Source organism: Micromesistius poutassou (genome assembly GCF_964030765.1).
Source record: "Micromesistius poutassou genome assembly, chromosome: 10".
Lineage (NCBI taxonomy): Eukaryota > Metazoa > Chordata > Actinopteri > Gadiformes > Gadidae > Micromesistius > Micromesistius poutassou.
In genome coordinates this window covers 10,934,560-10,959,486 of record NC_140280.1, presented here as the reverse complement: position 1 = coordinate 10,959,486, position 24,927 = coordinate 10,934,560, and the positions used below count along the sequence as shown (strand labels likewise).

General features: G+C 51.3%; 1 protein-coding gene across 1 annotated transcript in view; it reads left to right on the top strand.

Moving 5' to 3' along the window:
- The first annotated feature begins 4 nt into the window (after positions 1–4).
- Positions 5–24,927, top strand: part of mybbp1a (MYB binding protein (P160) 1a) — a 25,339-nt gene continuing 416 nt past the window's right edge. The window contains exons 1-27 of the mRNA XM_084474018.1: positions 5–244; positions 1,718–1,813; positions 2,079–2,162; positions 2,241–2,315; positions 2,777–2,884; positions 4,967–5,157; positions 5,851–6,018; positions 6,308–6,425; positions 7,280–7,569; positions 7,741–7,851; positions 8,534–8,659; positions 9,553–9,762; positions 12,353–12,461; positions 13,148–13,235; positions 13,761–13,927; positions 14,367–14,459; positions 15,014–15,190; positions 15,543–15,716; positions 16,160–16,317; positions 16,873–17,007; positions 17,088–17,181; positions 17,359–17,490; positions 22,493–22,561; positions 22,657–22,770; positions 23,779–23,880; positions 24,139–24,263; positions 24,597–24,927. The exon at positions 24,597–24,927 is cut by the window's right edge and continues 416 nt beyond it. Coding sequence (XP_084330144.1) covers positions 59–244; positions 1,718–1,813; positions 2,079–2,162; positions 2,241–2,315; positions 2,777–2,884; positions 4,967–5,157; positions 5,851–6,018; positions 6,308–6,425; positions 7,280–7,569; positions 7,741–7,851; positions 8,534–8,659; positions 9,553–9,762; positions 12,353–12,461; positions 13,148–13,235; positions 13,761–13,927; positions 14,367–14,459; positions 15,014–15,190; positions 15,543–15,716; positions 16,160–16,317; positions 16,873–17,007; positions 17,088–17,181; positions 17,359–17,490; positions 22,493–22,561; positions 22,657–22,770; positions 23,779–23,880; positions 24,139–24,263; positions 24,597–24,927 — 3,831 coding nt within the window. The 5' untranslated portion in view covers positions 5–58. The remainder of the gene's footprint in view (positions 245–1,717; positions 1,814–2,078; positions 2,163–2,240; positions 2,316–2,776; positions 2,885–4,966; positions 5,158–5,850; positions 6,019–6,307; positions 6,426–7,279; positions 7,570–7,740; positions 7,852–8,533; positions 8,660–9,552; positions 9,763–12,352; positions 12,462–13,147; positions 13,236–13,760; positions 13,928–14,366; positions 14,460–15,013; positions 15,191–15,542; positions 15,717–16,159; positions 16,318–16,872; positions 17,008–17,087; positions 17,182–17,358; positions 17,491–22,492; positions 22,562–22,656; positions 22,771–23,778; positions 23,881–24,138; positions 24,264–24,596) is intronic.

Genomic DNA, 24,927 nt, shown 5'->3' with positions numbered 1-24,927 from the left:
TCATGCGCATGGGAGTCCACGTGTTCCCCTCACTCCTCCACAACAGTCTGGCCCAGACATGAACGTAGAGATGGGAGAAATAGCAGAGAAAGAGAAAGCGCGTCCTAAAGTAACCGACGCGAAGGGCATCCTGCAGCAGAACCGAGAGTTCCTGGATTTCTTTTGGGACATCGCGAAACCCGAACAAGAGATCCGACTGAGCGCAATAGAACACCTGATCCAGTATCTGAAGAAGAGTGACAAGGTTCGTGATACTTTAGGATTTCCATATTAAAGAAGTAACCCAATCAGGTCTAAACTCAACACTCTGCAATATTGAGATTTCATTCGCATTTAGTTTTATAGTAAAGCATACCCTGACAGAGTACGGGTTAGTGGTAACGGTACTCATGTCAAAGGTCGCCTTGCGTACTTTTTAAAGGCTACCTTGCCTTTCTGCTCATTTATTCAGTCCAGATTCCTGAAAGTGCCCAAATGTTTTTGTCAACTTGAATGTGTGCTGTTGTGTTGAGTGTGTTCACCCTCTGTGTGTTGGCCCCTGAGTGTGTCTGTGTGTGTTGGCCCCTGAGTGTGTCTGTGGTCTGTGGGCCCCTGAGTGTGTCTGTGGTCTGTTGGCCCCTGAGTGTGTCTGTGGGCCCCTGAGTGTGTCTGTGGGCCCCTGAGTGTGTCTGTGTTGGCCCCTGAGTGTGTCTGTGTGTGTTGGCCCCTGAGTGTGTCTGTGGTCTGTTGGCCCCTGAGTGTGTGTGTGTGTGTGTGTGTGTGTGTGTGTGTGTGTGTGTGTGTGTGTGTGTGTGTGTGTGTGTGTTGGCCCCTGAGTGTGTCTGTGGGCCCCTGAGTGTGTCTGTGTGTGTTGGTCCCTGAGTGTGTCTGTGGTCTGTTGGCCCCTGAGTGTGTCTGTGGTCTGTGGGCCCCTGAGTGTGTCTATGGTCTGTTGGCCCCTGAGTGTGTCTGTGTGTGTTGGCCCCTGAGTGTGTCTGTGTGTGTTGGCCCCTGAGTGTGTCTGTGTGTGTTGGCCCCTGAGTGTGTCTGTGGTCTGTGGGCCCCTGAGTGTGTCTGTGGTCTGTGGGCCCATGAGTGTGTCTGTGGTCTGCGGGCCCCTGAGTGTGTCTGTGGTCTGTGGGCCCCTGAGTGTGTCTGTGGTCTGTGGGCCCCTGAGTGTGTCTGTGGTCTGTGGGCCCATGAGTGTGTCTGTGGTCTGCGGGCCCCTGAGTGTGTCTGTGGTCTGTGGGCCCCTGAGTGTGTCTGTGGTCTGTGGGCCCCTGAGTGTGTCTGTGGTCTGCGGGCCCCTGAGTGTGTCTGTGGTCTGCGGGCCCCTGAGTGTGTCTGTGGTCTGTGGGCCCCTGAGTGTGTCTGTGGTCTGTGGGCCCCTGAGTGTGTCTGTGGTCTGCGGGCCCCTGAGTGTGTCTGTGTGTGTTGGCCCCTGAGTGTGTCTGTGGTCTGTGGGCCCCTGAGTGTGTCTGTGGTCTGTGGGCCCCTGAGTGTGTCTGTGTGTGTTGGCCCCTGAGTGTGTCTGTGGTCTGTGGGCCCCTGAGTGTGTCTGTGGTCTGTGGGCCCCTGAGTGTGTCTGTGTGTGTTGGCCCCTGAGTGTGTCTGTGGTCTGTTGGCCCCTGAGTGTGTCTGTGTGTGTTGGCCCCTGAGTGTGTCTGTGTGTGTTGGCCCCTGAGTGTGTCTGTGGTCTGCGGGCCCCTGAGTGTGTCTGTGTGTCTCCTCCCTGCAGCCAGATGAGTTGGAGTACTCCCTGAAGAGGCTGGTGGACGGGCTGTCCCACTCCAGAGAGGTGGCCCGGCCCGGCTTCAGCCTGGCTCTGGGGCAGGTGTGTACACAGGATCAGCTGACTACAACACCAGGGCACCTGCTGCGTTACCGTGGTGATGCCATTCAAAACTGTGGCCGCATATCAACTTTATGCTTGATCTTCTTTGGGGTCTGATTAAGATTATAAGCCTATGATCCTTGAAGCAGGTAAAACATAACGTTGGCATTCTACCTAGCTGTGTGTGTGTGCATGTGTGTGTATATATGGATATGAAATGAACCCTGCACATTAAAATACATCACCGGTGTGATTGTAATTCCAGCTGCTGATGGCGTTTGGGGACATCCCGCTGCAGAGCCTCCTGGACCGAATCAAACAAAAGCACAGCCTCCAGAACACCAAAAAGGTTCTGCCTCTCTCTCAGGCTCTTAGAACAACATGTATGTGTTGCACTTGATCTAAACAACCATCGGCTGTTTTTCAGAAACTCGTCAGAAATGCTCTGTTTGGAAACTTCTTCGGGGTCCTGGCGCTGTCCCAGTCCAACCGCCTCTCCAAGGTATGCCCATCATTTGGTTTATTTATAAATAATTCATTAGGTGAATGTTCCCTCAGCTCTGCTGTCAGCTGTCACTCAGACTCTCATGTCTGTTTCCATATGTACGCAGTTTGACACCACCTGGTGACTTCAGCGGCCCCTGAGTTGATCAAACAGCCTTGTTTGAGCTCACGGTCTAAATGTTTTAAATGCATGCTTCTGTCCGCCTTCTGGTCAACACTGGATAAAGTTCATATATTGCTGTTCCAGCTTTCACTATCCACCCTGGATCTCCTCGCCTAATCAAAAGTGTGGGGGGGGGGTTGTTGCCATAGCGTTTGATTAACGTGTTCATTTGAGTCCACACTTAAATGGATACATGGCACTACAATGTTATCACCTTTCTTCTTAAATAGGTTGTTTTATTAATTTGTAACGTTTCTATCTGGAGATAACCTTTCCCCTTTGCGTGCCTGGCCCAGGAATCCAAAGTGGTGCTGGGATGTATCAAGCTGCTGCAGACCCTCTCCCAGCACAGAGACCACCTGAAGGACCTTCCCACCAAGACCATGATGGACATCCTCTCTGACGTGAGTCACACCGGCCTGAGCAGCTCCTCATGAGGTCCACCGTCTTCAGCAGAGAGGGAGGAATGGAAAAGTCTTTAATGTCTCCAAGGGGCCATTTGGTTTACAACACGTAGCCAACACATACAAAAAGACACCTCAAAACATGAGTAATAAATAGATAATGTAGAAGCACCATGCTACAGTACACTGTACTTAAAAAGAAGTGCTGTAACATGGGCAGGGACAGCATCGCTTGTTGAGAAGCCCAATAGCAGACGGTACAAATGATCTCAGGTGTCTGTTAGACCTGGCACAGGGAAGTATAGCTCCACCCTGGTGGTGGGGGGTGAAACTCCCACTACTCAGAGTGTAGTGGGTGAGTGCTGTTAGCCAGAATGGCCGTTGCCCTCTCATACACAATGCTGTTGAGGGCAGTGCCAATTAGGGAAGGAGGCTGCACTGGGTGCACCTGTAGCTGTCTAGTTGTGAGCTGTGAGGCATTTGAGATGCAGTTAACTTACTGGGTTGAGCAGTGTTTTGCCAGTTAGCCTCCTGTGGCTGCTTAGCTTTTGGTGCTGGTATTGACCAGTCTCTAGTTTGGTGTCTCCTTAGTACAGGATTGTACTCCTTGGCTGTGGGCTTTAGCTCAATTGCAGCCTTTTCCTTCCCTGGTGCCTTTGCGGGGTACGCGTTCATCTTATGTGATGACGCTTTAGCACTGTGCACCTCAGAGGCCAGCTTCACTGCTAGCTTAGCAGTGGATTCTGCTAGCAACCCTTCCAGTTCCAGCTGTTGCTGTTGCTCCTGTAAAGCGTGGACTTTAACTGTAATGCAAGAGTGCCACCTAGTGGACGCGTCGCAGCGTACATACAAAACATGGAAATGGCTCTTAAAGATCCCATGGTATGCTACTTTATGGATGCTTTTATATAGGTGTTAGTGGGCCCCTAATACAGTACTTGAAGACGTTCTTGTTTCAGAATTACAGCCACTACGAGCCATTCCCACAATGAGCTCTCCAGGCGGGTCCAGGTGGAGGGTGGGGGCGTGGCCCTGAGCAGCTTGCGGCCACGGTACCATGCGCTAGTGTTTACAGTGGAACACTGAACACTCCGAGTGCTCTATATCTAAATAATATCATATTATATTTCGATATCTATATAATATAATATATATTATCATGGTCAAAAGCTGTTAAGGCCTCCGGATGATATTATGGATCTCAAACGACTGAGTCGGGTTCTCAGATGCCTCTGGTTCTTCCACTTCCACGTCAATATTAAGTACAGACTGAACCGCGAGGTGGAGGAGAAAGGGATTGTTGCCCGGGGTTGTCTCCCGCTGGAGCCCCGCTGAATGCTGGCCGCCCCCGGGGCTGCTCGGCTCCGACGGACAATCCTGGGAAACAGTCCTTTTCTCCTCCATGTTGCGGTTCCCAATTCCTTCTCAACCAACCCGACACAGTCTAGTCTTTTCACCAAATGGGAGCTTTATGCAAGCTTGCATTATTGTGTTGCGTGTTATGCGCCATAACACCAACAGCAGAACGGTTATCCAAATAACAAAGAACACTTGCGGTACAGTGTGTGTATTCACACACACACACACACGTGGCTCTCTCACGGTCCTAGCTCATTGTCTCATTGGCGGGCCAAGCAGAGAAAGGGGAGGTAACCTGGTTGCGTTTCAGCAATCCTTTTTTCAAAGACGGAGTAAGATAGCTACTTCTCGGTTTACACCTAATGCATTTTTTAGCTACTGGGGGACCATAGGGAGGCTAGGGGAACTCAACCTAATGTTAGAAAACCTCATAAAGTGAAATTTTCATGCCATGGGACCTTTTAAATGTACAACAGTAAATTTAACATTTGACAAAATGATACACCTGTAGCCTTGGCTGCAGGTGAACCCTCTTCAGCCTTCCATGTAACCCAAGTGCGTCTGTCACATTGGTCCTCTGCTAAAATAATCTTTGCTGACGGAATACAACGTGTGTGTGTGTGTGTGTGTGTGTGTGTGTGTGTGTGTGTGTGTGTGTGTGTGTGTGTGTGTGTGTGTGTGTGTGTGTGTGTGTGTGTGTGTGTGTGTGTGTGTGTGTGTCAGACCCCTGAGGAGGTGTTTGAGGAGGTGCTGAAGGGGGCGCTGCAGACGGAGCTGTCCTCCGCCTTCAGGACCCCAGAGCAGCTGCACCTGCTGCTGGTCGCCATGCAGCGCTTCCCCCGATCCTTCACCCCCAAGAACCTGAACAAACTGCTGGGCTCCTCGGCCGTCATCACCACCGACAACGTCCAGAAGTAAGGGGGCCACGTGACCACCACCTGGTCACCTGTAGTGTCACCACCACCTGGTCACCACCTGGTCACCTGTAGTGTCACCACCACCTGGTCACCTGTAGCGTCACCACCACCTGGTCACCACCTGGTCACCTGTAGTGTCACCACCACCTGGTCACCTGTAGTGTCACCACCACCTGGTCACCACCTGGTCACCTGTAGTGTCACCACCACCTGGTCACCACCTGGTCACCTGTAGCGTCACCACCACCTGGTCACCACCTGGTCACCTGTAGCGTCACCACCACCTGGTCACCTGTAGTGTCACCACCACCTGGTCACCTGTAGTGTCACCACCACCTGGTCACCACCTGGTCACCTGTAGGGTGACCACCACCACAGTGAGGGGAACGTGGGGCTCTCCCAACAGTCACTTTCTATTTTCCACATTTGAAATAATGCATTAAGTCTGCATTTATGAAGTGCTTTTCTACCCCACGCCAAGACAATACAAGTTAGTGTGTGACATTCACCCATTCACACAGCGACGGTGGTGTCAACCATGCAGTTTAACTGCCCGCTTGTCTTGATCAGGGAAACCTCTTCTCTTGGCTCTAAGGAGGCGGGGATCAAACCAGCAACCTTCCGTTTGCCAGGTGACCGGGCTGCACCCTAGTGCAGAACTAATCCATGTTGTGTTTCACAAATGACCAGGTTATCAGAGCTGCTGAGAACGGCAGCCTTCTCGGTGAAGAAGGACTGCACCCTGCCCACCGTGGCGCTGGACCTGCTGAAGCTGTCTCTGACAGAGGGGAGCTTCACGCTCTTCTGGACCGAGGTCATCGTGGGAGGCATGCTGCGGGAGCAGCAGGGGCCCACGCAGTGAGTGGAACCAACTCATCGTTTCAGGGGAAAGGTCATCGCTAACATGGGCGAAGCATTGTTCCTTGTGCAAATCTCCACTTGATCGAGAAGTTAAAACGTAGGATAAGATGTAATTAGGACTCAAAACGACCTACTGTAGGTTATTAATTGTCATTAATTGTCAATTAATGGTTATTAATTGTCAGATTGTCTCACATAGGATTGCAGCGAGTGGAGAAAGTGAAGAAGCAAACAGGACATCTCTTAACACAAGCCTTGTGTTGTTGTTGTTGTTGTTGTGGTGTAGCTACCTGGCCTATCGGCTGCTGGGCACTGCGCTGCCTCTCCTGTCGTTGGAGCAGCTGGAGGAGGTGCTGTCTGGGGCCGTCATGAGACATTATGGGGAGCATGTGACTTCTGCACACGTAAGACCTCCACTCTCCCCTAACTTTGTTCCATTTGCATTCAGGGGTTTTTGTCAACGCTTTTATCCAAAGCGACCATTCATGTGAAGGACACCTGACACTGGGCAGGGAGGAGCTGGGGGTCCGCCCCCTTCAGGCCCCCCCGCTGTACCTCCTGAGACGCCCTTAAAGCTCCACTAGGGAAATGTTCACTCAACTTTGTTTCTCTTTTTGATTCTCATGAATTAGTTACTAAGTGTCTGGTCTCATACGGGCTCCTCCCTGGATCAACAGAGGCCTTCTCTTCTTTTGCCTCGTTGTTGTTGTTGACGACACTCATGTTGCTGGAGGGGGACTGGAAGTGCGTCAACAAACTCACACAAACTCACACAAACTCTCACAAACTCTCACAAACTCACACAAACTCACACGCACAAGTATACCGATGGGATGACCAGATAGAACCTCCTGTCTGCACACAACGTTCTTAGAGAAAGTGTCTGTAAGGTTTCTGTCTGCTGCCCCCTGCAGGAGGCACTTATTGAACTGCACTGTGAGGAGAAGCTCCTGTAGTGGAGCTGGACCGCACAGAACTGACTAGAAGCAATCCCTCCATGACTCGACGGACCCGTGGAATCATGCTGAAAAATACAATGAGATGTGACCATGAGATCAAAGCCCATATATAATTATATATTTATATAATTATATTTATTCAAGTGTTCTTATTTACCGGATGTCACGGCTGTTCACTGGATCATGAGCTGTGATGATGAGCAGGAGGAGTTGACCTGCACCCTGCTGTCGTCTGAGCCTGGTCTTACTCTGAACACGTTCAGCTCCCAACACTCACCCGATCACTAACCACCCTCCAGAAACCAGGCCGCTTCCAGCTGGCCCCGGAGATGGAGACGTACGTGACGGACTTCCTGCAGGGGTCCCAGGACCCCGACAAGCAGCTAGCGGTGGTGGTGGGCTTCTCCAAGGTCACCAACTGGGGGACCCCCGTGGTGCCGTCGTCGTGGCGGGCGGTGCAGCACCTGGGCGCCGACGCCCTGCGGCGCTACGTGGGCTGGCTGAAGGCCACCTTCGTCACGCCCACTCTGGACCCCGGCCTGGAGTTCAGCACGCGCAAGCAGAAGAGCTCTGAGGCCGACAAGACGCAGTGAGTGGGGACGGCCGGGGGCCACTTAGAGCAGCACCAACGCCCTCAAACTGATTCAGAATGTGTTCACTCATGCTCTTATTCGATGCTAAATGCCCATCACGGAAATGTTGCAGAGCGTGTCTGGGGCGCAGATGTACCTGAATAACATGGAAGCCTTCCTCCCTCCAGGAAGGAGAACAAACACATGCGTCTGAGGAAGTGGCTGGTGGCCCGCCTCATCTCCCTGGTAGAGAACCAGAGCGTGAAGAAGGACGAGGACCTGGTCATGGACGTAGCAAGGTGACCGTACGCAATGAGGCATAAACCAGGGCTTCCTGACCTTTGACCTGGTGTCTACCACTAGATAGTCATTTAACGGACCACCTGATCCACACTGCTGAGCAGAGAGCCCACGTCTTCTGCATGAAGTCACTACTGCGGGTTAACGCGTGGGCTCAGAGTGGACAGAGAAGTGGCTTCATTCAGCACTAATGAACAGAGAACATTACAATGGAAAACATATGATGGAATGCACAAGCAATACTATTGTTTTTTATAATAATAAGCTATGATACAATATTTACTCAACTATATTTATAATATGTTTATAATCAATTATCCTTATTATAATAAAATAATAATACAAATATATTTAATATATTTTTCTACTGTAAATGTGTATTTCAAGAATGAATTCCCTATATAAAGAATAGACTTAGACTTTGGTCACCTGGATAGTCTGAAAACCTTTCACGTCTGGATCAATAGTTGTCTTCTCTCTTGTGATTGATTAGTATAACGTTCAAACCATTGTTGAGTATTTACTTTAAGGTAGAATAATAATGTATGTAATAATGTATTGGTTGTAAATTAATTGAATAATCAGAGAACATGAATACATGTGATGGTTTGGCCACAGTTACTAACGCTGTGTGGAAATGGGAGCTGTGGACCTGGTGACTGAGAGCCGTTCCGTTGGCAGGTTTGTGTTCTTCCACGCGTTCTTCGTGACTAAGAAGGCGACTCCAGACGTCCCAGAGTCGGAGGCCCAGCTCTCTGCACCGCTGGATGACAGCACCAGAGCGGCCCTCGTCGGAGGCTTCTTCGGGTAGGAAGCGCTTCTCCCGTCCTCCATGGTTCATGGAACTGATGTGCTGGTTGATTGTTGATGTCATTTGATCCTAATATGGGATGAATATTTAGCCTGGAGATCCAGAGCCACATCTAGAGAGCTGTAGGGTCTGGCAACGAGTGATGAAAACGGCCCAACTCGAGGGGCATGCATTTGAAAATATCACTGCACGCAATTGGATAACACTACGACCAATCAGAAGAATACAAGGGGTGACGTATCCAGACCAGCAGAGCTAACCAATAGATTAGACACTTGCCGTATCTGGTCGGTAAAACAGCAACGCTTTTGGCCCGCCTATATCAGATACAGCGATGTGATTGGTTAATGTTCTTGGCCAGGGGAATCGGGGGGGTGAGTATATTGCTCGTTCCCAGAGTAAATAACTGAGCAAATTCAAATTGTGCTCTCGTGAGAACTCTGGATTTTCAGGGTAATGAATTTTAGCAATGTGAATTAATTGGACATGTGTGTTGTTTGTTTAATGACATCAGGAGTTTTCTACCATCTTTTTGTGATGCCTTGCTTGAGCGGTCAAATGGGTATTATCTCTTACAGCCTCAGCAAGTCTTGCTTCTGACAGGTTCATCCAGAGATAAACCGTTTTGTTGAACAATGAAAGGATCAATGAATAATGTAATGCATTATAGATTACGGCTGTAATATTCTGAAAATGAATGTTGTATAAAGTAAATCTCTTAGTTTATTCAAATAAACAGCATCTCATAATAATTTGACGACCTGTTTCTATGCTTTGCCTCACAGTAGTTGTGCTTGGATGATCAGATTGTGGCGTTGGAGTCACCATCTAGTCCCTAATCACTGCTGTGTCCCTACATGACAACCCCCCCCTCCCCCTGTGTGTCCAGCCTCCTGCACACCATGCACCACCTGCCTCTGCTGGGGGATCCGGCCGCCGCCCAGCCCGCCCCCACGGGCCGCCGGCTCCAGGGCGTGACGGCCGACGGCTCCATGTGGATCCACTGCCTGGTGCGCTACGCCGACGCCCTGCTGAATCACACCAAGCACCTCCAGAGCGCCCTGCCCTTCAGCCCGGAGCAGAGGACGGCCTGGGACAGGTACTGACCCCACAGCCCAGGGGCCCCCACAGCCCAGGGGCCCCATACAGACCACTAGGTACTGACCCCACAGCCCAGGGGCCCCATACAGACCACTAGGTACTGACCTACAGCCCAGGGGCCCCATACAGACCACTAGGTACTGACCTACAGTCCAGGGGCCCCATACAGACCACTAGGTACAGACCTACAGCCCAGGGGCCCCATACAGACCACTAGGTACAGACCCACACACAGACCACTAGGTACAGACCCCCACAGCCCAGGGGCCCCCACAGCCCAGGGGCCCCCATACAGACCACTAGGTACAGACCTACAGCCCAGGGGCCCCCACAGCCCAGGGGCCCCATACAGACCACTAGGTACAGACCCACAGCCCAGGGGCCCCATACAGACCACTAGGTACAGACCCACACACAGACCACTAGGTACAGACCCCCACAGCCCAGGGGCCCCCCATACAGACCACTAGGTACAGACCCCCACAGCCCAGGGGCCCCCACAGCCCAGGGGCCCCCATACAGACCACTAGGTACAGACCCCCATACAGACCACTAGGGCCACTACAACGGGAGGATCAAACAAGTCTATTATTCAGTGGAGACACTCCATTAGTTACATTACATTAGTTACATTACATTAGTTACATTAGTTACATCAGAGACACTATAGAAGGAGGAGACACATCACAGAAAACATCACCCATTGAAATGCATGGGGAAACTTCGTAACGCCAAGATGGCAGTTGTTTGCACATGTCCCGTCTCTTCTGGTGCCTGCTCCAATCATTTTGCAGGTCCTACGCGGCCACGCTTTTTGTGACACTTGGAGGAAGTTATTTTCAATCAGGAGGGAAGAACCAGCAGCTGGAGCGGTACAAGCAGCATTGACTGGAAAACTTCGACTACCTGTTATCTTGTTGGCTCGGCAGCAAAAGCTAACTTTTATAGCTGACTTTCACTGTTCTTTTCCAGAGGGAAATTATTAAACACAAACTGGGCTTTAAGCAGTCAATACCAAATCAGACACAGGCAAGGTTAACGTTACGTTGTTGATCTCTTGCTTTATCCAAAATTGCGGCATGATCTGGGATAGCTGACTGTGAGCGACCATAGACATGTCTATGTGAGCGACGACGTCTTGCTGTCAGTGCAGTGCCGGTGTTGTTATGCCGTAAATGAAAACTGTGTCGTGAAGCATTGCGCATGCGCAGTCCAAGATTACCTGTAAGAAAAAGGGCTTTTAAAACGTTAATTTGATACAAAACCACCAAACCCTTTCAGCGATTTTAGTCTGTTTTTCATCGTGATTTCAAACATTTTTTATGCCCCTTAGATCTCGGAAAACGGAGATACAGCTCTCTCCCTATTCATTAGACAGGGCCCTGGTCTTGTTAAGAACAAATAGCTGCCCGATAGGCGTAGCCAATATGGCTGCGAGTGAGAGGACTTGCCTAGAAGCACTTTGGTTACATTCGTTAGTTACATTAGTTACATTCCATTATTTACATTCCATTAGTTACATTAGTTACATTCCATTTGTAACATTCCATTAGTTACATTTCATTAGTTACATTACAGTAGTACATTTGTTTGTGCTTTCCTTATGTTTAGACTGTGAGTTAACATGTGTTCCTTATGGGTAGACTGAGTTAACATGTGTTCATTATGGGTAGACTGTGAGTTAACATGTGTTCCTTATGGGTAGACTGAGTTAACATGTGTTCCTTATGGGTAGACTGTGAGTTAACATGTGTTCCTTATGGGTAGACTGAGTTAACATGTGTTCCTTATGGGTAGACTGAGTTAACATGTGTTCCTTATGGGTAGACTGAGTTAACATGTGTTCCTTATGGGTAGACTGAGTTAACATGTGTTCCTTATGGGTAGACTGAGTTAACATGTGTTCCTTATGGGTAGACTGAGTTAACATGTGTTCCTTATGGGTAGACTGAGTTAACATGTGTTCCTTATGGGTAGACTGAGTTAACATGTGTTCCTTATGGGTAGACTGAGTTAACATGTGTTCCTTATGGGTAGACTGAGTTAACATGTGTTCCTTATGGGTAGACTGTGAGTTAACATGTGTTCCTTATGGGTAGACTGTGAGTTAACATGTGTTCCTTATGGGTAGACTGAGTTAACATGTGTTCCTTATGGGTAGACTGAGTTAACATGTGTTCCTGATGGGTAGACTGAGTTAACATGTGTTCCTTATGGGTAGACTGTGAGTTAACATGTGTTCCTTATGGGTAGACTGAGTTAACATGTGTTCCTTATGGGTAGACTGAGTTAACATGTGTTCCTTATGGGTAGACTGAGTTAACATGTGTTCCTTATGGGTAGACTGTGAGTTAACATGTGTTCCTTATGGGTAGACTGTGAGTTAACATGTGTTCCTTATGGGTAGACTGTGAGTTAACATGTGTTCCTTATGGGTAGACTGAGTTAACATGTGTTCCTTATGGGTAGACTGAGTTAACATGTGTTCCTTATGGGTAGACTGAGTTAACATGTGTTCCTTATGGGTAGACTGAGTTAACATGTGTTCCTTATGGGTAGACTGAGTTACCATGTGTTCCTCCTCCCAGTATGAACGTCTCCGTGGCCGCTCTGATGAAGAAGGCCAAGAAGGAAGCCAGTCCGGAGAACCACTCCTTCCAGCAGCTGCTGATGCTGGTGGGCATCCACCTCTTCAAGGTACGTCTGCAGCCTGCTCCTCCTAGGCTGGGAGGAGGTGGTACGTCTGCAGCCTGCTGCTCCTCCTAGGCTGGGAGGAGGTGGTACGTCTGCAGCCTGCTGCTCCTCCTAGGCTGGGAGGAGGTGGTACGTCTGCAGCCTGCGCCTCCTAGGCTGGGAGGAGGAGGTACGTCTGCAGCCTGCTCCTCCTAGGCTGGGAGGAGGTGGTACGTCTTCAGCCTGCTCCTCCTCCTAGGCTGGGAGGAGGTGGTACGTCTGCAGCCTGCTCCTCCTAGGCTCCTGGGAGGAGGTGGTACGTCTGCAGCCTGCTCCTCCTAGGCTCCTGGGAGGAGGTGGTACGTCTGCAGCCTGCTCCTCCTAGGCTCCTGGGAGGAGGTGGTACGTCTTCAGCCTGCTGCTCCTAGGCTCCTGGGAGGAGGTGGTACGTCTGCAGCCTGCTCCTCCTAGGCTCCTGGGAGGAGGTGGTACGTCTGCAGCCTGCTGCTCCTCCTAGGCTCCTGGGAGGAGGTGGTGACGGAGCTGATGACGCCCATCGCTTTGGTGTCGCTCTTCTGTCGGGCTCTAGTGGCGTGCATGGTGACGGGGTTGTCTTCCTGTGACCCTCTGATGAACAGGTTATGGGTGGAGCTGGACTCGGTGGTGGCTGTAAGGCCGTTGATAACGACAGGTGCTTGTTTGTTCTGTAGAGCCAGGAGGAGTTGGTGGACATCATGCAGGACATCCAGAGCTGCATTAAGAAGGCCCAGGAGAAGAAGAAGAAGAGGAAGAGTCAAGGTGAACACATGAACAACGTTTACATGATGGTGCTGCATCAGAAACACCACTTCTACTGTCTTACAGCCTGGCTGGTCTTCTTCAAATACTCACGTGAAAACAGAGTACATTCATGTCCATTACAAATACTCATTGTCTGAGTTCATAATGCTGAGACGCTCGTATATATTACAACTCTTTAATTAACCCTTAGGATACATTTCAAATGAAGCATTTGGAGCACACACCCTGTGCGTACTGTTGTAATGGTACTAGTGGTACTAGTGGTACTAGTGGTTCTAGTGGTACTAATGGTTCTAATGGTACTAATGGTTCTAATGGTACTAGTGGTTCTAATGGTACTAGTGGTTCTAATGGTACTAGTGGTACTAGTGGTACTAATGGTACTAGTGGTACTAATGGTACTAATGGTACTAATGGTTCTAGTGGTACTAGTGGTACTAGTGGTACTAGTGGTTCTAATGGTACTAGTGGTACTAATGGTACTAGTGGTACTAGTGGTACTAATGGTACATCTCTCTGTAGCCCTCACAGCTGAAGAGGAGCAGGAGCCCCACTGGGCCGAGGTGGTGGTGGACATTCTGCTGTCCCTCCTGTCCCAGCCCAGCCGCCACATCAGACAGGTCTGCAAGACGGTGTTCGCCTCCATCTGCCCCCACATCACCGCCGCCTCCCTCACCACCATCCTGGACGTAAGTGAAGGTCACCGCGGGAGTTAGCGTTTTGTCTTAGCATTAAAAGGGGTTGTAGGGGAGATCTAAGAGCTGTTATTCCAGTGTTAGTGTCTTAAGAAATAATATCCACCAGCTGTTAGTGAGTAAAAGGCTGTCAGAATACCAGGTGGGGTTGTCTGTTCTTACCTACTGCACACGGTTTAGTGATGGTACCATGCAGACCCTGACACCTTTACATGTACTGCTGTCTCCTTGATGATCCTTGACCCAATACATATTGACAATACCATTTAATTCAGCTCCAGATGGGATTTGCGTCCATCGAGTGGAAATAAATGGTCAAACGTTTATTTTCACAAATGAAAATGGACGCCTGTCATGCGATGGTTTCGTATTACTTGCTGTAATGTGGGACACAGATGTTGAGCAGAGTCTGGGTATGGCTCCTTCCTCACAGGTGCTGGACACAGATAAGGACGAGGCTTTGGTCGTCACCAACCAGGATCCAACCAAGCAGGAGGGTGAAGACCAGGAGATGAAGGACGGGGAGGTGAGTGATCTGGTGAAGGGACTGCTTGGTGTTTATCATCTTGTTGTTGTTCATTCCTGTGGCTGGCTGCAGTAGTCCTCACTATTGACTGCGTAGCGGTCAAACTGAATCCACAGACACTGTTGTTGCAACAAGCCAAGCAATGGATTTTCTTTATAATTGTCTGGCTGGCCTTGTTCTATTGTTTCATGTGTTCATGGTCACAACAAGTTCCAAGATGTTCCTCCTGCTGATAGTGAGTAGGTCTTCATCAGATGTTTCTAAATGAGGAAGCCGGCCACATAGCTGAGGCGTATGTTTGAGCTGGAGGACTTTTAGTTTTCATGTTGTAAACTCTGTGCTTTAAGTGTGATATATGAAGGCGTCATTATTTCTGGTGTTGGGTCTCAGTCAGAGCAGGGACCCAAAGGGTGTCTCGTCCAACTCACTTCAGCATAAAGCCCTGATTGTGGGCGGGGCCTAGCTCAAACAGGTATTGCCTGATGAAGGCGGATGCGTCCCTCAGTGTTGAGTGAAGATGATGTCCTCTCACAGAGCTCTTGTTTCATCCCCAGAACGAGTCATCGGATGAAGAGGAAGACGGGGAGGAGGAGGAGGAGGAGGATGAAGATGACGACGATGAGGAGGATGATGTTGATGATGACGAAGAGGAAGAGGCGATGGTGGAGGGGGAGGTGGACCCAAACTTCCGCCTGAAGCTGATGAACGTTCTCCAGCAGCAGAATGCCCTGGTGGGTCTCCTTCCCTAGTCTCCTTAATACATGAAGCCACCTCAAGGCCTCTTTGAAGGGTCCTCAGGAGAAAGGTTCCCTAATCCCTCCCACCTCAGTCCTGACGAGGTCCGACCGGGCACTGGGTGTGTGCAGTCGCTGGCCGTCGTTGTGTCGTTAACATGAGTGATGTGAGGTTTTGTTGACACAATCAATGTTGACAATACCTTTATACCTTATACCTTTATTTCAACGCTTACCAAAGCTCCTCTATCATCGTTGTGTATTCTAAAGGGTTTTCCTGTATCGTCTTTGTGTATTAAAGGGTTTTTCCTACATCGTTGTTGTGTATTAAAGGGTTTTGTGACCACAGGCTACAGAGGAGGACCTGAGCGACGAGGAGGACCTGGACGACGAGGCAATGATGTCGCTGGACGCCGGCCTGGCCTCGCTCTTCTCAGAGCAGAAGAAGAAGATGGAGGCCATGCGGGAGGAGAAGGTCAAAGTGACCAAGGAGAAAACGCTCATACTGGACTTCAAGATGAAGGTACTTCCTCTGGGAACCTGCAGTACACCAACAACAGAGCCCTGCTGCACGCCAGACAGGCATATCTTTGGACTGCAGCATGTGGGAGGCTTTTTTCCAAATGCAATCATTTTCTGAAATGAACTGCGATTCATTTAGCATTGTTTTGATTTTGATATGGTAGTTTCCCAGAAAGCTGTTAAAAATGAATTTTTAACAGTGCATGTCTTTTTCTTTTTCTTGTCACCCCTCCCCCAAACGTCTTCTCTCTCACAAGTATCAGACACTCAGCCTAATGATAGACAGTTTGTACCAAACACCATGTCACCATGACAACATGGACTGAGTCAGGCTGCTCCCTGGACTCCAAACGGCCTGTCATTGGTCAATGTTGAGAGATGGGACAGGAACTCTTTATCTGTGTGTGTGTGTGTGTGTGTGTGTGTGTGTGTGTGTGTGTGTAGGTGCTGGACCTACTGGAGGTGTTTGTGAGCAGGCAGGCGGGCAGCCCCCTGGTGCTGGGCCTGGTGGAGCCCCTGCTGGGGGTCCTGGAGAGGAGCCTGGGCTCGGACCGCCACCAGCAGGACCAGGACTTCCTCCGCCGGGTGGCGGACATCTTCAGGTACCGACCGGAGGGTGGAGACACCTTCAGGGTGGAGACCCCTTCAAGGTGGAGACACCTTCAGGTACCACAGGGTGGAGACACCTTCAGGGTGGAGACCCCTTCAGGGTGGAGACCCCTTCGGGGTGGAGACACCTTCAGGGTGGAGACACCTTCAGGGTGGAGACACCTTCAGGGTGGAGATACCTTCAGGGTGGAGACACCTTCAGGTCCACAGGGGCTGACATCTGTTCTACTCCGTCGTTGGTTAGCTCTTCTGCCTATGGTGATATACAGTGTTGGTTCGGTAATAGTTAGTTTTATTCAGGATATTTAGTTGTTTTGTGTCTGTTTACACATGGTCAAATATGGAGGAAAAAACGAACCTTAAGCAAGGATTCCTCTTCATATTTATAGCTTTTCCCAACAAAGGAAAATGGACCCATGATGTTGTAACGGAGCACGTGACTGTTCTGTCGTGGCCCTGGACCGGGCTAAAGGGAACGTCACTCCTCATTCATGGGGTCTCACGGCGAAGGCTTATCCCCCAACCTGTGTGTGTGTGTGTGGGGTCAGGAACCAGCTGTGCAGGTCCAAGGTGTACTGCAGGACGGCGGGCGACAGGCAGGGGGAGCTGCACGCCCTCCTGGAGAAGCTGGTCCACAAAGCCCAGAAGCACACAGACTCGTCGGTCTCGCTCTACTTCTTCAGGTTGGCTCCCGTCACCACGATGGCTCCTCTGCTGCTCTGTGGAGGCCGTGTCCTCTTATCACGGCCCTTTGTGTCCCCAGCGCCTCGCTCTACCTGGTGAAGGTGTTAAGAGGAGGCCTTCCGTCGGCGGAGACCCCCGAGGGGAAGACCCCCGAGACGCCCTCCAGCCAAGACGTAGGTTTCTGTTCTCCTGGACACAGGGTTAGCCTTTAGCCAACGCTGCCTTCAGGTTGAGTTCTATCTTACGTTATTGTAATTGAAAAAAAGCAGCCCAAATCAACTACACGGTACAAACGTAGGCACAGGAGGTTGTCTGCTAGATGAACCTGACAGGCTTGTGCTCTCCTCCAGCTGCTGTTCATGGGGGGCGTGGAGGTGGAGCGCGTGGCGGCGCTCTTCAGAGGGGCGCTGGGCTCCCTCATGACCCGCAGGAACAGCCCTCTGACCGGACACATGTTCATCGACCTCTGCAACAGATTCCCTGTGAGTCCACACGCTGGTCCACACGCTGGTCCACACGCTGGTCCACACACACTGGTCCACACACACTGGTCCACACACTGGTCCACACTGGTCCACACACTGGTCCACACACACTGGTCCACACACACACACACTGGTCCACACACTGGTCCACACTGGTCCACACACACACACACACACACACTGGTCCACACACTGGTCCACACACACTGGTCCACACACGTCCACACTGGTCCACACACTAGTCCACACACTGGTCCACACTGGTCCACACACCCGTTGATGTATATTGAAGGACTGCAGGTAGAAGGTTGCGTTGGGTCTGTCCCAGTGATGACTGTTTGTGTAAGGGTGCTAGATGTCGTCATGAAAACGCTTCGGTAGCACTCAGACAGCTGCCTTCAGGGCGAGGAGCCATTAACCCCCCGGGCGCTAATGGCTTCAGAAGGGTTTCAATAATGATGAAGCAGCTACTTCAATGTTCAAACAAGTCCATAAGACACCACAGATATAATAATAATAACAACAACGTGTTGGTTATTTAGTAAACATGAATGGACCGCGCGCAATGTTTTTCCTCTTATGGCGATTCATTTTGCATTATTAATAGAACACATTTTCACCAGTTTCACCAATTGAACCTCTGATCTCATTTCTCCAGCAGTGGTCTCTGCTATGTTTACAGTCCATTCATAGTGTATCTTTCACTTTCTTTTCTACCAAATATTCAATATCTATTGGCCCGAAAGGGCCAATACTTAGACTGTGTGTGTGTGGCTTTTGACAGTTGGTTGGGGTAACTCTTTAACTTGGACTAAGAGTTCTGTTTCATTCCTTCCTGACTGCCAGTGGCAGAACACAAAGTGGATATGTCTCCTCGCGTTCCACACAGGTCGAAACCTTATTTAAACAAGGTGATGTGAGTGAGGCGTAGGCTGTAAACCACGTGACGGCCTACGGGTCACGTGAGTGAGGCGTAGGCTGTAAACCACGTGACGGCCTACAGGTCACGTGACGCGCAGGCTGTATAAACCACGTGACGGCCTACGGGTCACGTGACGCGCAGGCTGTATAAACCACGTGACGGCCTACGCCCTGTCTTTAGTCTTCTCCCTGTTAACCTGGTGTTTTTCGCCCATTAAGTAGCTCCATAGATCCGCTTACAGTTCTGTATTTATAACCATTAATTGCTTGCAGGTCCAAGAGAGGTATACACTTTTGGTGTTGTTTGGTGTTTGACATCCTGCCTGTGACTCAGAGTGCAGTGTATTGCCCTCTAAGGCTGTGGATGGCACACTATCCTACCTCTCCTTCCTCTCATGAGGTTTTGAGCGTCCTTGTCTTGTGCTGGCTCTCTCACCAGCTACAGCGGCTGTCTTAGACAGTTTGTTGAGTTAGCTGATTCCTCCAACACTCGCGCCAGTTTTTTTCTAGCCTAACTTGGTAAGTATTTAAGAGTCTACAGGATCCTTAGCCAGCTGCAGAGATATTACTGGAGGCTCCGGACGCGTTCTGTGGTCGAGTCACAGTTCTATTGGATTACCTGGCCACACACGCAAACCAGGTGAGCAGGCTGAGGAGCCTGGATGGATGACACGCTGGCTACTAGCCGGGTGGCCAACCCCTACTTTTGACGGACTCCTGCAGCCCTACCTTTTGATATCCCACCCTCACCTGCCTTTTTGGAGGAGCTGAAGCACTGCTGGCACTGCAAGGGCACGACACTCCGTTACCTGAACCCACCGCCACAGCCCTGCCAACAGAGTAGCCAGGTTGCCTCAGGCAGCTGGCGTCAGCCCAGAGGTGGGCAGCCTCCACTCTACATGGGCACAACCAGCGCCCCCCCAAGCCCCCGTATAACCCTCGAGGCGCAGTCTGGGGGTTCCGGGCCGGCGGTGGGCAGGTTTTCACAGCAGCAGCTGGACTACTGGGCAGCCCATTCCCAAGATACATGGGTTTAGAACACAATGTCCCAGGGTTACAGGTTGCTGTTCTGCCGCCGGCCACCACCACCCACAGGGGTCAGGGTGACCTCGTCGCCGACCCCGTGAGGGCCTTGCTTTTGTCACAGGAGATAGCCACCCTTTTGGACAAAAAGGCCATCACAGTGGTTCAACCACATACACGGAGCGCATGGTTTTACTCAACGTTTTCTGGTGCCAAAGAAGGGCAATTCTCTCAGGCCTATACTAGACCTGAGGAGAATGAACATGCATCTGAAGGTCCTCCCGTTCGGATGCTTCGTACAATCGACATCCTTCAGGTTATCACTCCAGGAGAGTGGTTCACCTCCATAGACCTCAGCGACGCTTACTTTCACGTTCCCATTCACCCGGAACACAGAAAGTTTCTCCGCTTTGCTTTTCAAGGTCAAGCTTACTAGTTTGCAGTCCTTCCATTCGGCCTGTTCCTGGCTCCTCCATTTTTACAAGATGCATGAGGGCAGCCTTGACATCACTGTGCCTGACGGGAGTAAAGATTCTACCTTATCTCAACGACTGGCTTATATGCTCCCCCTCTCTCCGGGAGGCAGAGCGACATCCAGGGTCCTCACTCATCTTGAGGTGCTGGGCATGTCCGTAAACTGGGAGAAGAGCTTGTTGTCCCAACACAGCAGACCACCTTTATCTGCGTGTCTCTGGACGGATTGTCGATGCAGGCCCGCCCGACTGTGGAACGGGTGGAGAGGATTCAAGGCCTACTACGGTCTGTCCACCTTGGGGAGCGTTTGACCGTCCAGACGTGGCTCAGGCTGCTTGGGATGCTGAGAGCAGCCTCAGCAATCACACCACTAGGCCTGCTGTATCTACGCCCTCTGCAGAGGTGGTTCAACAGCCTCCACATGGACCCTCGGCTACACAGATGGGTCATGATCGAGGACTCTCACAAGTGCCTTGCTCATCTCCGCCGTGGCGGGACAGCCCATTTCTGCTGTAGGTCGTGCAGATGATTTGGGACCGGTACGGGGAGGCCCAGGTAGATCTGTTTGCCTCAGAATGCACACAGTCCCCTATGGTTCTCCTTGGCAGAGACCAGTGCTCCGCTGGGATAGACGCTCTGGCCAACACCTGGCCCAGGGGGCTCCTTTATGCCTCCCATCCCCCTGATAATGCTCACACTTCACAGGGTGAGATTGTCAGGGCACAGGGTCCTCCTAGTGGCCCCCTAGTGGCCAGGGTGGACAGCCTGGTTCTCCGCACTCCTCAGTCTGCTGGACGGAGAACCATGGCAGCTCCCAGTGAGGATGGACCTCCTCTTTCAGCTCGAGGGGAAGGTTTGGCATCCGTCTCCGAGCCTCCTTCAACTCTGGCCGTTGACAGGGATCAGTCACTCTTGACTGACCTCGGCCCTCAATTTGTGAGACCTTGTGGAATGCAAGAGCTCCTTCCACGAGAGTGGTGTATGGTAGCTGCTGGGCTGCATGCTCTACATGGTGCGGGGACAGGGAGTTGGACCCAGTCTCCTGCCCTTTACAGGACATACTGCGGTACCTGCAGGTTCTTTTTGATGTAGGCAGGGCCGCCTCAACCTTGAAGTGGCGGCCATATCTTTTAACCATGGCCACATTGGTGGCAGGCCATTCAGGGTGCATTACTGGGTGGCACGGTTTCCGCGTGGTACCAGGAGGCTACGCCCTCCTAGGCGTGCTGCAGCATGGGACCTACCACTGGTCCTGCAGGCCCTGGGTGAGCCACCCTTTGAGCCTATGGCAGGGATGACTTTGAGAAATGTGTCAATGAGAACTGCTTTTCTTTTGGCAATTACAACAGCCAAGCGTGTGAGTGAACTCGCGCATCAGTCCTACGTGTCTTTGATGGAAGGCAGACGGCTGTTTACGCTTGGTTGTAGTCTTTTCGCTTGGTTCTCTGTATCAACAGTAGGGCTAGAACCGGACGAAAAGACTACAACCAAACGTAAACAGCCCCCCTTTCCGGTCCGGTTTCCGGGTCAATGGGATTTACAAAATGCCAAATAAAACGCGACAAACTGTATTTCGCTACGGTACTTGACTTGGAACATCAACAATGTTTCTTTTCTGAAAAAGAAAGTTTAGGGTTGTTTTAAGGACAGGTTTGTGAATGCCCATAGCCAGCCATTCTGAAGCAGGCAGGACGATTCTAAATGAACCAAAAGCCTATATGGTTGGAACTATGGGATGTCAGAGCAGAGGGTTTATTTTTTAAATCTATCTCCAGAACGGTTTGAGCACAAACATTTTTTTTAGCCAGCTGTAAAGCTTAGATGGAGCAGTGACTCCTCGTCACTGGCGTGGTGGAGTATAAGTAGATGTCACGTTACCGTATAACATGTAACACATTGTCAGCAGGATAATACTGGTAGCACACATGTTGTTACTAACAACATGTATGCTTACTTTAGTGCTGGACTCGGACTTGACTCGTATGAGCACTTGGACTTGGACTTGACTCGGCCTTGGAGACACTGGAGACGAACACTGGAGACTCGAACCAGACTTGGACTCGAGGCTCAGTGACTCGACTACAACACAGTCTCACCTAAATCTATCTAAAGTCTGATGGCAGACGGGCTGAGTGTCTGGTGTGGGACTGGTGCTCTGCCTTGATCAAAGTCTATGGATCTGTCCTGTCCCCCTGGGGCCCTCCTCACCTCCTCACCCCCTGGGGCCCTCCTCACCTCCTCACCCCCTGGGGCCCTCCTCACCTCCTGTCCCCCTGGGGCCCTCCTCACCTCCTCACCCTCTGGGGCCCTCCTCACCTCCTGTCCCCCTGGGGCCCTCCTTACCTCCTCACCCCCTGGGGCCCTCCTCACCCCCTGGGGCCCTCCTCACCTCCTGTCCCCCTGGGGCCCTCCTCACCCAGCTGATGGAGGTCTGGAGGCTACTGCTGTCCTCAGCGGAGGTTTGACATGTGGGCCTGTGAAGCCTGAGGGCGGCGTCTCCACACTGTAGTATTATATTAGTATTAATATTATATTCGTATTAATATAATATTAGTATTAAGAGGTTTCCTGGTGCTTGCAGGCTCTGGGGGTCAACATACTGGACACGGCGGTACAAAACATCTCCGCTGGAGTTCGAGAACATCAGCAGGTAAAAGCCAACGTCCTCTTCAAAGCCCATTGGCCCTAACACGTGTGGATGAAGGAAACCTTCAGCGTGTGTGTGTGTGTGTGTGTGTGTTCCAGGGCCAGGCCTGCATGCTGGTGCTGCGGGCGCTGCAGAACAGAGACGTGCAGCAGCTGCTGGCCGGGCAGCCCTGGCTGGAGCTGTGTGTGAAGCTGGTGGAGCAGCTGGTGGAGGTACAGCAACGCACCACCACACCACCACACACCAACACACCAACACACCACCACACCAACACACCACCACACACCAACACACCAACACACCACACCAACACACACCACCACCACACCACCACACCAACACACCACCACACCAACACACCACCACACACCAACACACCAACACACCACACCAACACACACCACCACCACACCACCACACCACCACACCAACACACCACACCAACACACCACACCAACACAACACACCACACCACCACACCACCACCACACCAACACACCAACACACACCAACACACCAACACACCACCACACCAACACACCACCAAACCACCACACCAACAAACCACCACACCAACACACCAACACACCAACAAACCACCACACCACACCAACACACAGCACCACACCAACACACCACCACACCACTGCACCACCACCACCACACCACCGCACCACCACCACACACCACCACACACCACCACACACCAACACACACCAACACACCACCACACCACCACACCAACACACCACCACACCAACACACCACACCACCACACCACCACACCACCACACACCAACACACCACCACACCAACACACCACACCACCACACCAACGCACCACCGCACCACACCAACACACCACCACACCACCACACCACCACACACCAACACACCACTACACCACCACCACACCACCACACACCAACACACCACCACACACCGCCACACCAACACAGCCTCACACCACACCACCACACCAACACACACCAACACACCAACACACCAACACACCAACACACCACCACACCAACACACACCACACCACCACACCAACACACACCAACACACACCAACACACCACCACACCAACACACCCACCACACCACCACACCAACACACCCACCACACCCAACACACACCAACACGCCACACCACAGCTTCGTCGTCTGGTCGGCCCTGAGCTCTCCATGTGTGACGTCTGTCCCTGCGTCTCTCAGACTCTGAAGGACATGGGGGCGTGCCAGAGCAAGGTGTCCCAGGAGAAGCTGACCAAAGCCCTGGAGCTCTGTCAGTTCCTGCTGAAGAACATTAAGACCAAGGTGAGAACTCAACGGGGGTCCCAAAGCACACGCACACCCTGAACCGTTTGTGAAGAAGTGGTGGACCACTGAATGTCCAACGTTGACCCTTACTCAAAAGATGAATTATCCCTTATTATTTTAATAATCCAAAAGTTAATTGTTTCAGCAATAGGACTCGTCGAACAGTTGTGGGTGGAGACAGCGTATAGATGTAGTCCATGTTGTGGGTGGAGACAGCGTATAGATGTAGTCCATGTTGTGTGTTTGTTGCTCCAGAACCCGTCGGTGAGCGTGGGGCCCCTGCAGGTGGTGCTGGGGGCCCTGGCTGAGGCCGTGGCCCTCAAGAAGACGGGCGGCCTGGAGGACACCTACTGGGCCGTCATGAAGCACTTCGGAGTGACGTGAGTTATGCCGGCCGTATCTCGCTGCCAAGCTTTGCGTTCTTTTTACGACCCTGGCAGCGTGACGCAAGCTTTGATTGGTTTAAATCTCCTTGACTCAAGAAGCCGTCCCCTGAGTCCATGGTTACAGTCCGCTGGCTGGACCCTAACCGGCTAGTTAAAACAGGCTTTATGTTTTTGTTTTATTAAATGAGAACTTGATTACCCATTATGCTTCTATCTGTGTTGGAGATTACGAAGATAGAAGCAGTTATTATAGGAAGAATTGTAATGAAGTAAAGTGAGCCATTCAGTATCTCTGAGCTCACATGAAGCTTCATGTTCCTGTGACAGGCGGCCCAAGGTGGAGAAGGTGGAGAAGGTGAAGAAGGCGGAGGAGACGGCCGCCTCACAGACGGCCGCCTCACAGACGACCGCGCTGCCCAAGAAGAAAGGCTTCCTGCCTGAGTCCAAGAAGAGGAAGAACCGCAACAAGAAGGGGGAGAAGGAGGGCGCCGCTGCCCCGCCGGCCGGCGCGGCCCCCGCGGCCCCCGGGGACAAGGGCCCGTCCAAGAAGAAGAACAAGAGGAAACCCAAGAGGAAGCTGGCCGACGAAGGAGCCAGCCCCGCCAAGAAGGCCAAGCCCCAGTCCGGGAACAAACCGGGCACCAACAAGAAGAGCAAG